Source organism: Oncorhynchus keta, unplaced genomic scaffold, assembly GCF_023373465.1.
Source record: "Oncorhynchus keta strain PuntledgeMale-10-30-2019 unplaced genomic scaffold, Oket_V2 Un_contig_13818_pilon_pilon, whole genome shotgun sequence".
Taxonomy (NCBI): domain Eukaryota; kingdom Metazoa; phylum Chordata; class Actinopteri; order Salmoniformes; family Salmonidae; genus Oncorhynchus; species Oncorhynchus keta.
The window spans coordinates 49,944-62,500 of NW_026278374.1; the positions used below are offsets into that span (position 1 = coordinate 49,944).

Below are 12,557 nucleotides of genomic sequence, written 5' to 3' on the forward strand. Positions count from 1 at the left end.
TATTGACTGTGCGCTTGTTTATTCCATGTGTAACTCTGTGTTGTTGTTTGTGTCCCACTGCTTTGCTTTATCTTTGCCAGGTCGCAGTTCTAAATGAGAACTTGTTCTCAGATAGCTTACTTGGTGAAATAAAAATAATTGAAAATCATTTAAATGTGACTCTGTATGAGATGATGGGAGAACTGAACCTGTCATTGGGTTGAAGAGCTCTCTTTATCCCTACATGTTATATACATGATCTATATTATACAGACCTCCTTAAACCTCCAAGGACGGGCTCTTAGTAGAGTGCTTGGTGTGGTTCCAGTAACATCAGTGGACATAGAACATGTACAAACTGTGGAGATGAAGAGAGATTTTCAACCCAATAACAGGTTCAGTTCTCCCACCGCCTCATACAGAGTCACATTTCAATGAGGTCAGCTCACTGTTTCACTTTATCTGTCCTTGGTGTTGCTTTTTCCGTCAGAGTCACATGTTCAATTGTCATTATTCCTTTAGCAAGACCAGTGTGTATAAAGAAGAGGACTGAGCCCAGTAGACTACATTAGTTCTGAAGAGACATTGTTTCAGAATGAGGGATGCTGGAGCTCTGCTGGTGTTGCTGTTCTGTCTGTCTGGGACATGGGCTCAGGGCCTGAGTGGAGGGGTTAGGGAGGATGACATCACTCTACAGGGTCACAGTGAACAGGGGTAGAGCAGGGTGAGGTTCAATTCAAGAATCAAACCGTTGAAGCTTCAGAGACGAGCCACAAACAGATGAGCGACCAGATCACCACCACCCCTGACATCTGGGCTTAGCTGAGATCACTGAGAGACATGGTGGTGGAACAGAGAGTGGAGCTGAGGAACATGGTGGCCAGACTGAGGGACAGTGAGGACCTGGTGGGTCATTCTCACTAAACAATAAAACAAATTTAAAAATGACATGTCAATAGTCATTTTTTCACTAAATTTCCTCTGGAATCGCTGAGATTAGGATCTGTATTTATCCATTTCATAAATATTGTTTTTTGATCAGATCAGATTATGCATTTTAACAACATTTTCACAAAATTCACATTACATAACAGTTGTCGAAGTCCAAAAAGGTCATAAACAAATTAATATGTCTAATATTTTTTTATATTGCCCCCCTAATGAAAATATGTGAGTTAAAAATAACACTGAAAATAAACATATTTCAAATTAAATTATACAATTATTAGAAAATGTAATCAGACTTTTTCCCAATTTGTGCTCTTTAGCCGTTTTCGGGAATGAGAAGTGGGATAAAGGGGGGTGTAATGAGAATAAACATTTTGTTAATGAGAATTTTGGGTGAAAATGTAAAAAATTCAGGCGATTTAAAAAAAATGTCTTTAAAGTAAGACACTTTCCCAAAATCTAGACATCTTAGTCCTCAGAATGATACTTGATTTTTTCACAATCATCATGGTTTTGTAACTCAATTTGCTACAGACATTTTAAAACTGGTTTCATGAGAATCACCCAGGTAGATGAGCTAAGACTTGAAAATGCAGGTAATGGACCTCTACAGTACGTATGAATACTGAAGTTCATTTGGATAAGGTCTGTTAAGTGGAGAATCAACGGCTGACAGTGACAGGGGCCAGAGTGACAGCCAGTGAGAGACAGGAAGAGGAGCTGAAGACAGAGAATGCAGGTAATGTCATTTGGATTTGGTCAACAATTTGACAGCCAGTGAGAGACAGGAAGAGGAGCTATGAATACGTCAACAGTTGTTGACCAAGTCCAGAGGAAAAAAACATGTTGAATTAAATGGCTTTTAAAATGATTTGGCTATAGATCATTTAGTTAAGTTAATGTTGATGTTATTTGTACATGGTCATGTTGAATTAAAATGATCATGATGATGATTATTTAATCTGATGTTCCTTTTGTGTTATTTTCGGCCAGACTGACTGCCAGTGAGAGAGAGAGATGAACTGAAGACAGAGAACACAGGTAATACACTTTACAAAAACACCAAGTTTCACACTGAAAATCTATCTTTTATTTTGGCTTTAGCATATTGTAGTTAATGCTTTTCAGTCATCAGTGAGTTTACTCTGTTGTGTTCACAGCAAGACCAAAGGTGGCCTTCTCTGCTGGTTTGACTGAGGACCCAGGATTTGTAGGACACTTCGATACTGAGATCACCCTGGTTTCATCAGAGTCGTGACCAACATTGGTGGAGTGTACAACCAACTACAGGTACTAATGACCATACATACTAAGGCTGCGTTTAGACAGGCAGTACAATTCTGATCTTTTTTTCCAGTAATTGGTATTTTAACCCATCACATCAAATCTTTTGCAGAGCTGATCTGATTGGTCAAAAAACTATTAGTGAAAAATTGTTGATTGATGCGTTTATATTTTTGTGCCGTGTAGAACCATGTTTATGAGAGAAAGACATGCGTCTGTTCCGTACTGGTGTCTTCACAGCACCAGTGAGAGGAGTCTACTCAGATTCACCACTTTTGATTACCACAAATCGCAAACCCTGGGTGTGTGCCTATACAAGAATAGCCAGAGTTATATGGATACAGGAACATAATAATGATGAGGATAATACATACATATCTAATGCAATGTCTCTAGAGCTGGAGGAGGGAGATGTGGTCTACATGAATCTCCCCTCAGGCAGCGCTCTTTGATGATACTGATAACCCTAACACTTTCCAGGTTTTCCTGCTCTTCCCTTTGTGAGGGGAGCACCCTGCATTCTGTAATGAATTCAGATGTCTGAGCTGCTCTGGGTTCCAATGTTCCTCTAACCAATACATAAACAAGCATTAAAGACAAACAATTACAATTATTATCTTTGTATTATTGACAAGAGAAGAAGAACGGGAGAGATTTGAGAATCACAATCCTTGTAAAGCCAGTTGTAACCACTGGTAAATTGTGTGTCCTGCTTTTTTCAGCAGTTTGGCCTTAGTCCTTGGGAGTTGCTGTCAACAATAACATGCAATGTAGATTCTAGAATATTTTCACATCACACAAAGGAGTAAGAAACCAACCTATCATAGCAGACATTCCTGCATAATAAATGTATAAATCCCAACATTGCCTCATATTGTTATTCAATTGGCATCTGTGTTTACATAAACAGTGCTGAATGGGAATTTAAACTGTATATTGATAATGCAAAGTGTACATCGAGGTTTCCTATTGGACGCTGCAGCGATTGGCTCTATCGATGGACGTAATGGGCCATTCGGAGAGAGGAGAGGAGACGGGCGAAACCAACAACAGACACATTCATCCCTAAACTGGGATATCATTACATTATTTTAAGATGAAATCCAATCACTTGGATTATCATGGACGTCTCCGTTTCCCACAAGATTGAAGTGAATTGGCAAAACAGATCGGTTCAGTTACAAATCCAGCTAATTCCAGATTGGTTTAACCGAGGCTCATTCGTTTGACATCACTGGATCCCGCTCCTCTCGCGCCCATTCACACTACGGGAAATAGCCTACGACACACTAAACAACCGTGTTGAAAATATTCTGTAGTGATGCGATTGAGGTCCAGTGATTAGGCTCCGTAAAGAAATGCTCAAATACAACCAACAATGAGGATTCCGTCTCAGTTCTGTCTCCTTTAGACCGTTTTTATACTCCCTTTTTGGCCATGATTTTCCTGCGCAGCCTGCTACAGCTGACGGTGCTCCTGGTCCAGGGCAGTTGGCGGGGGGTAGCGCCGAGTCCCACGGATGAAGGCGCACTGCGGGCGAGCCACGGAGACCACGGAGAGCCGGGCCACAAGGAGCCCCATAAGGACTCATACAGTACGTTCGCCTCGGAGTTCCTGGAGTCTAGACATCTATCGGATGACGGTGAGAAAGGGATACAGCAAAGGCCATTTCTGAACGAGGCATTTTGCTTACTGTGGCCTTCATGGTCATCAAGGCTGTGTTTGTTTATGTGTAGGCCTTCTCTTGATGGAAATCAGAGGGCGCATCTACATATCTGTGGTTGATACGTAATTCGTGGTTAATTGTCTATTTATGTGATGATGCGCAGGTTCACAGTGTCTTACTTCCATCCGAGTCCCACTCATGCATAGATCAGGACCCTGGCCAGCTACCCGCAGCTCCCCGCTCTGGCTCTCACTGGCCGGTCTGGAGATGGGCGAGCATTGGACAGTTCTTCACCACATTAAATGTTGTATATTATTAGATTTAAATTTATTTTTTAATTTTTTAAACAACATATTTCAAACTATCCCACATTTGTTATGAAACGTGAAGGAGCAGTTGTGCTTCTCTGAATGCACATTAGGCTGAAACCCACCAAATGACGAATATGGTAGAACTTCTAGAAGATGATTTTTGGGGAGGCAGGCCTAATGATATTGTATGTGGTGTGTGTTCTCCAGGCTACCCCTTCCCCACCGCCCCTCCTGTGGATCCCTTCGCCAGGATCAAAGTCGTAGACTGTGGAGTCACCAAGGGCTGCATAAGGTCAGTGTGTGTGTATGTGTTTTGCTTGCTTGCAAGCATGTGTGTGTGTCAAGGGGTTTCTCTGTACTGTGGTCCCACTCTGGCAGAGGTTACATTTCTTCATTGTGTGTGTAGGTATGGGAAGCCGGGGTGTGATGCAGAGACGTGTGACTATTTCATGAGTTACCGGCGGATCGGGACAGACGTGGAGTATGAGATGAGTGCTGACACTGACGGCTGGGTGGCTGTAGGCTTCTCCTCAGACAAGAAGATGGTAAGGGACCGTATCTGTGTGTGTGCGGGCATAGGTGTGTGTGTGTGTATGAGCATGCGTGAGATCTGTTCTTACACTCTAAATTTGCTTCCAACAATTGAGTAGGTAAACCTAATAACCAACATTACTGCAATGATGTTATTAGGTTATTATTTGATTAGGTTATTATGTTATTTGGTTTACCCATTCAATTGTTGGGAGCATATACAGTGCATTCAGAAAGTATTCAGACCCCTTGACTTTTCCACATTTTATTACGTTACAGCCTTATTCTAAAATTGATTCAATAATTTTTTCCTTCCTCAATCTACACACAATACCCCATAATGACATCACAATACCCCATAATGACAGAGCACATTTTTTGTTGTTGTTGCATATTTATAAAATAAAATAAACTGAAATATAACATTTACATAAGTATTCAGACCCATTACTCAGTACTTTGTTGAAGCACCTTTGGCAGCGATTACAGCCTCAAGTCTTATTGGGTATGACACTACAAGCTTGGCACACCTGTATTTGGGGAGTTTCTCCCATTATTCTCTGCAGATCCTCTCGAGCTCTGTCAGGTTGGGTGGGGAGCGTCGCTGCACGGCTATTTTCAGGTCTCTCCGGAGATGTTCGATCGGGTTGAAGTCTGGGCTCTGGCTGGGCCACTCAAGGACATTCAGAGACTTGTCCCGAAGCCACTCCTTTGTTGTCTTGTCTATGTGCTTAGGATCGTTGTCCTGTTTGAAGGTGAACCTTCACCGAAGTCTGAGGTCCTGAGCGCTCTGGAGCAAGTTTTCACCAAGGATCGCTCTGTACTTTGCTCCGTTCATCTTTCCCTCGATCCCAACTAGTCTCCCAGTCCCTGCAGATGAAAAACATCCCCACTGCATGATGCTGCCACCACCATGCTTCACCGTAGGGATGGTGCCAGGTTTCCTCCAGACATGACGCTTAGCATTCAGGCCAAAGAGTTCAATATTGGTTTCATCAGACCAGAGAATCTTGGTCTGAGAGTCCTTTAGGTGCCATTTGGCAAACTCCAAGTGGGCTGTCATGTACCTTTTACTGAGGAGTGGCTTCCGTCTGGCCACTCTACCATAAAGGCCTGATTGGTGGAGTGCTGCACAGAGGAACTCTGGAGCTCTGTCAGATTGACCATGGGATTCTTGGTCACCTCCCTGACCAAGGCTCTTCTCCCCCAATTGCTCAGTTTGGCCAGGCGGCCAGCTTTAAGAAGAGTCATGGTGGTTCCAAACTTCTTCCATTTAAGAATGATGGAGGCCACTGTGTTCTTGGGGACCTTCGATGCTGTAGAAATGTTTTGGTACCCTTCCCCAGATCTGTGCCTTGACACAATCCTGTCTCGGAGCTCTATGGACAATTCCGTCGACCTCGTGGCTTTGTTTTTGCTCTAACATGCCCTGTCCACTGTGGGACCTTATATAGACAGGTGTGTGCCTGAATTTACCACAGGTGGACTCCAATCAAGTTGTAGAAACATCTCAAGGATGATCAATGGAAACAGAAAGCACCTGAGCTCAATTTCGAGTCTCATAGCAAAGGGTCTGAATACTTATGTAAATAAGGTATTTCTGTTTTTTATTTTTAATAATTTTGCAAAAGAAATCTAGCAACGCCTGTTTTCACTTTGTCATTATGGGGTATTGTGTGTAGATTGATGAAGGAAATGTTTTGTTTAATCTATTTTAGAATAAGGCTGTAACGTAATAAAATGTAGAAAAAGTCAAGGGGTCTGAATACTTTACGAATGCGCTGTATAGAGTGTGGGACTTTCTTTCTTTTGATACAATCTACTCTTGGTCAGTCAACAGCACCCCTACAGACATTTTGGGGTCAGAGTCAGCTCAGGCTTTTACTACATCTGGTACACATGAAGTCTGCCATGAAAGACACATCACAAAAACAAGGCTGATTGGTCAACCTATCCTTCATGCTGATTGGTTCTCCTCACCCCCACCCCTCTCAGGGAGGAGATGACGTGATGGGCTGTGTCCATGACGATAATGGGCGTGTTCGTATCCATCACTTCTACAACGTGGGCCAGTGGGCTAAGGAGATCAAGAGGAATCCTGCCAGGGACGAAGAGGGTGTGTTTGACAACAACCGTGTGACCTGCCGCTTCAAACGGCCGCTCTACGTCCCTAGAGAGGAGACACTGGTGGATCTGCATCTCTCCTGGTTCTACCTGTTGGCCTGGGGGCCTGCTATACAAGGTCAGTCAAGGACTGTGTGTGTGTGTGGTATTGTGTGTGTGCAGAGAGTGGATGTGTGTGTTCATTAGTATGTACAGTCCATTCGGAAAGTATTCAGACCCCTTGACTTTTTTCACATTGTGTTACGTTACAGCCTTATTCCAAAATGTATTAAATGATGTTTTTTCCTCCTCAATCTACCCACAATACTCCATAATCACAAAGCGAAAACAGGTTTTTAGACATTTTTGCAAATGTATTCAAAATAAGAAACTGGAAATATTGCATTTACATAAGTATTCAGACCCTTTACTCACTACTTTGTTGAAGCACCTTTGGCAGTGATTACAACCTCGAGGCTTCTTGGGTATGACGCTACAAACTTGGCACACCTATATTTGGGGAGTTTCTCCCATTGTTCTCTGCAGATCCTCTCAAGCTCTGCCAGGTTGGATGGGGAGCGTCGTTGCAGCTATTTTCAGGTCTTTCCAGAGATGTTCGATTGAGTTCCCAAATCTGGGCTCTTTGCGAATTCACTTTACATGTAAATGATTTCCCTTCTATTTTCCTCTTACTCTTCTCTTTCCTCCAGGTTCCATCACACGTCATGACAACGATGCTCCGCCAGTCTCCGATCACATGATCAGCATCTATAAATATGAGGACATCTTCATGCCGTCTACAGCCTACCAGACGTTCTCCTCACCCTTCTGTCTGCTGCTCATAGTAGCCCTCACCTTCTATCTGCTGATGGGCACCCCCTGAGAGAGAGGAGATTAGAGGAGACGAGATGAGAGAAGATGAGAGAGGAGACAAAAGGAGAGAAGAGATGACCAATTAACCCAGAGAGAGGAGAAAAGAGAGGAGACGAGATAACAGAGGAGGAGAGAGGAGACGAGTAGAGACGAGATGAGAGGAGACAAGTGGAGAGATGAGAGGAGACGAGGAGAGAAGTGGAGAGATGAGAGGAGACGAGGAGAGAAGTAGAGAGAAGAGGAAAGAGACAGCAATAAGACTGAGAGTTCATTGTATTTCTGTCTGCCACACCCTCAATGCAGGGTGCTCTTTACACAGAATTACACTATAAATATATATTAATAAATATATACAGTAGGATACTATATATAATTTACATTGAGGACTCATCAGGAAGCTTGCAAATCATTCTGAAAATTGTATTGTGCTACCATAACAACATACACTAACCCATTAGTCAGAATATCTGAAATACTGTGTGTTTCTAGAGAACAGTAGCATAACCTTTAGTTTTGGCAAGGTATTTCATTTAGTGTATTTATGTTTACGACAGTAAGGTATCACACTCCTGACAACAAGTATTATTCCAACGCATGTGGCGAATCACAACTGGACCCTGAATATGTGAAGAACCTACGGACATGATACAAGGAGACATTACACACTGGGACAGACTACTGAGACTGGAGAGAGACTTCACTTAGAGAGAACCATCCAGATTGATGTGAGCCAAAGAAAGGCAGACGGCTCATAGTTTATTATCCAGCTGAAACATACTGCTTCTGTATGCAGCCATGCTTTACACAACACTCATTCTCCACAGGGTAATACAGTATTATTAGTAGTAGTAGTATAGTATTTGTATACAGAAACTAAGACTAGGTGGTTGAACAGATGTTTTTTTGTTTGTTTCAGCACCAGTCTCACTGAGTAACACTGAACTCTATACTGTATTCCACAATGACATTTTACATGCTGATGATTAAGACAGGGTTGGTTCTCTTTTCTCTATGTGTGAGAGGGTCCATTTTCTTACGACTGCTTTATTCCACCACGTGCTTGGTCATGTTTCATTGGTCTGTGGCGAGGTGTGTGTGTGATCACTGTTTGCTGATGAAAGGGCAACTGACTGTATGATTGATGGTGCATGATTCCTTTGTAGATATGCAATAACACACCCATCAGCACTGAGGCTGTAGTGGACATGGTGACAGCCAGGGACAGGGGCTCTGTCTGACAGCTTGCCTTGGCCCTGCAGCATATGGCCTAACGCTGAAGGAATCTATGGCACAGAGTCCAGTTCTATTTGTACCGTTCACTGAACCGTTGTGTTCCATGGAAAGGCTTCCTCACTGAAACAGTGTTTAGTGTCTAACATGCAAGTGTTTTTGTTATCAATAAAGCTGTGTTCAGTAAAAATACACTCCAACATCTTGTTTTCATCCTTGGGGGTCATGTGATGGCTCTGTCAGCTGCATCATGTGCCCCTCAGGCAACGTACATTTCATCTGCAATCTAATGAATTTACAATGAATTACACAACCATACAACAACTGTGTGGGTCGCTCTGGGCTGGGAACAAATAATGGGAATTGACATATTTTTGGACAAGCAGCACATTCAAAATAATTCCAGATAATAGAGGATAGGGATAGACCAAGGATAACTAGGTAACCCTTCATTTTAAAAAGGCCCTTATTACAGTGTAATTACAGTGTAACAGGTATTGTAGTTAACTGTAACAGCTCATAGTTACAGTGTAACAGGTATTGTAGTTAACTGTAACAGCTCATAGTTACAGTGTAACAGGTATTGTAGTTAACTGTAACAGCTCATAGTTACAGTGTAACAGGTATTGTAGTTAACTGTAACAGCTCATAGTTACAGTGTAACAACATGTAACTGGTAGTAATTGAGGTCTGTAATTACAAAGGTGTAACAATGAATCCTTGTTGCCACACTTGTTACAAATGGGCAGGTTTCCACTAAATTCACCAATTGAGTGTTTTGTTTATTCTCAGCTGCATCCAACTGTCACAAAGGTTGTGATCCCTCGTGGATGTGCTGGGTGTCGTAGAGATGATGCTCAATAGCCTCTAATCACTTACTCATGAATGTGCACTGTTGAAACTGCACCTCCACTCAGTGTTGCTGCTCGCACTTGCCACTAAAATAAAGTGTTCAATCTGGGTTAATTCGATGAGGAAAAACAAACTATTTGAAAGCATAGTACATGTTAAAATGTACTTGAGGGGTGTTTAGTTGTAATTAAGTACTTATACACTACACATCCTGACACCTGGCCTCATGTAATTACTAGTTGTTACACGGGATTTAGCTAGTTAAAATGAAGCGTATCTTGAGGGGTGTTTAGTTGTAATTAATCAACCAAGTGTACTTTATTTTTATACTGAGTGGGGCATTCATTCAAAGAGTAGGCTACTAGCAGCAAACTCAGCAGCGAGCACAGCTCTTCTGGCACCAGCCAGCTGACAATACCCATCATACCTTGCGACGGTCACGTCACCAGTACGTCAAGTGTTGTGTTGTTCCTCATGTGTGATAGCGGTATCAAAGATCCTGGAAACGAACGCTTCTTCTTCCGTCTGTGGTGGAATTGGGTGGGATCCGCAGGAGGAACGCAGACCGAGGCGGATTCATTGAAGATGGCAGACGAGGAGGACTCGGGACCGGAGGCAGAGCCGGCTCCTTACTCTCCGCGGAAACCCCTAGTTCCGCCCGGCCTCACTACGTCTCGTTCTCCGAGAGCGTCCAGCCAGCGGTGGGCATGATGAGCCAGCTACTCAGTCAGCCTTCCTCCCTCAAATTCGACAAGAACATCAAACAGGCCTTCTACAACACAGGAGCGATGATTTTCGTGGCTATCTGTTGTGGAGCGGCTGTGCTAGTCTTCTTTATCCTGGAAGCCTTTCTGAGACCACTGCTCTGGGCCGTTCTCTGCGGGACCTTCCTCCACCCATTCAAACACTCCCTAGCCCGGCTGGGACGCTCCTGGCTCAACGGCCTGCAGGACACCGGGACGCCGATACTCCTGGGGACGCTGCTGGTCCCGGTGTGGTGTTTCAACCACGGGGTGGATTTCCTGGGGTGTCTGGTGCTGGAGAGGCTTACGGTGCTGCTGGTGATCGGGGCGGGCGCGCCACTCATCTACTTCTTTTACCTGTTCTGGAGCGTCATTGGCATGCAGGTGATCATCGGGCACGTGTGTGACGTCATCGGGAGCGCGCTGGACTGCTTCCACTATGTGTGGGTGAGTGACAGGGACACTACTGACGCTGAGGGAGGAAGGCCCCCTCAACAATAAGAAAGGCTTTTCCAATACTGTAGTCTACAACAGGATGGGCAGGGGATAAGACTAATGCAGCCCTTACATGAATCAAGTACTCAGCTTACTAAATTTAGATTTCACTCTACTCCCTCATCATCGTCTCTGTCTCTCTCTCTCTACTTCCTCCCTCATCTTCTCTCTCTGTCTCGCTCTGTCTCTGTCTCTCTCTCTCTCTCTCTCAATTCAATTCAATTCAAGGGCTTTATTGGCATGGTAAACATGTGTTAACATTGCCAAAGCAAGTGAGGTAGATAATATATAAAGTGAAATAAACAATAAAAATTAACAGTAAACATTACACATACAGAAGTTTCAAAACAATAAAGACATTAAATGTCATATTATATATATACAGTGTTTTAACAATGTACAAATGGTTAAAGGACACAAGATAAAATAAATAAGCATAATTATGGGTTGTATTTACAATGGTGTTTGTTCTTCACTGGTTGCCCTTTTCTTGTGGCAACAGGTCACAAATCTTGCTGCTGTGATGGTACACTGTGGAATTTCACCCAGTAGATATGGGAGTTTATCAAAATTGGATTTGTTTTCGAATTCTTTGTGGATCTGTGTAATCTGAGGGAAATATGTCTCTCTAATATGGTCATACATTGGCAGGAGGTTAGGAAGTGCAGCTCAGTTTCCACCTCATTTTGTGGGCAGTGAGCACATAGCCTGTCTTCTCTTGAGAGCCATGTCTGCCTACGGCAGCCTTTCTCAATAGCAAGGCTATGCTCACTGAGTCTGTACATAGTCAAAGCTTTCCTTAATTTTGGGTCAGTCACAGTGGTCAGGTATTCTGCCGTTGTGTACTCTCTGTGTAGGGCCAAATAGCATTCTAGTTTGCTCTGTTTTTTTGTAAATTCTTTCCAATGTGTCAAGTAATTATCTTTTTGTTTTCTCATGATTGGTTGGGTCTAATTGTGCTGCTGTCCTGGGACCAGGTTCATCTCTCTGTAGGTGATGGCTTTGTTATGGAAGGTTTGGGAATCGCTTCCTTTTAGGTGGTTATAGAATTTAACGTCTCTTTTCTGGATTTTGATCATTAGTGGGTATCGGCCTAATTCTGCTCTGCATGCATTATTTGGTGTTCTACGTTGTACACGGAGGATATTTTTGCAGAATTCTGCATGCATAGTCTCAATTTGGTGTTTGTCCCATTTTGTGAAGTCTTGGTTGGTGAGCGGACCCCAGACCTCACAAAGGGCAATGGGCTCTATGACTGATTCAAGTATTTTTAGCCAACTTCTAATTGGTTCTTGAAATTTATGTTCCTTTTGATGGCATAGAATGCCCTTCTTGCCTTGTCTCTCAGATCGTTCACAGCTTTGTGGAAGTTACCTGTGGCGCTGATGTTTAGGCCAAGGTATTTATAGTTTTTTGTGTGCTCTAGGGCAACAGTGTCTAGATGGAATTTGTATTTGTGGTCCTGGTGACTGGACCTTTTTTGGAACACCATTATTTTGGTCTTACTGAGATTTACTGTCAGAGCCCAGGTCTGACAGAATC

The 12,557-nt window shown here is 43.1% G+C and overlaps 2 protein-coding genes across 2 annotated transcripts in view; both read left to right on the forward strand.

Moving 5' to 3' along the window:
- The first annotated feature begins 3,228 nt into the window (after positions 1 to 3,228).
- LOC127918225 (DOMON domain-containing protein FRRS1L-like) lies at positions 3,229 to 9,119 on the forward strand. The gene is made up of 5 exons (XM_052501499.1): positions 3,229 to 3,853; positions 4,396 to 4,480; positions 4,595 to 4,733; positions 6,715 to 6,961; positions 7,533 to 9,119. The coding sequence occupies exons 1-5, from the start codon at positions 3,649 to 3,651 to the stop codon at positions 7,703 to 7,705; spliced, it is 849 nt and encodes a 282-aa protein (XP_052357459.1). The 5' UTR covers positions 3,229 to 3,648; the 3' UTR covers positions 7,706 to 9,119.
- A 1,082-nt stretch (positions 9,120 to 10,201) lies between these two features.
- The window catches only part of LOC127918226 (transmembrane protein 245-like), a 52,469-nt gene continuing 50,113 nt past the window's right edge, over positions 10,202 to 12,557 (forward strand). The window contains 1 exon segment of the mRNA XM_052501500.1: positions 10,202 to 10,967. Within this exon segment, the coding sequence (XP_052357460.1) occupies positions 10,485 to 10,967 (483 nt within the window). The 5' untranslated portion in view covers positions 10,202 to 10,484.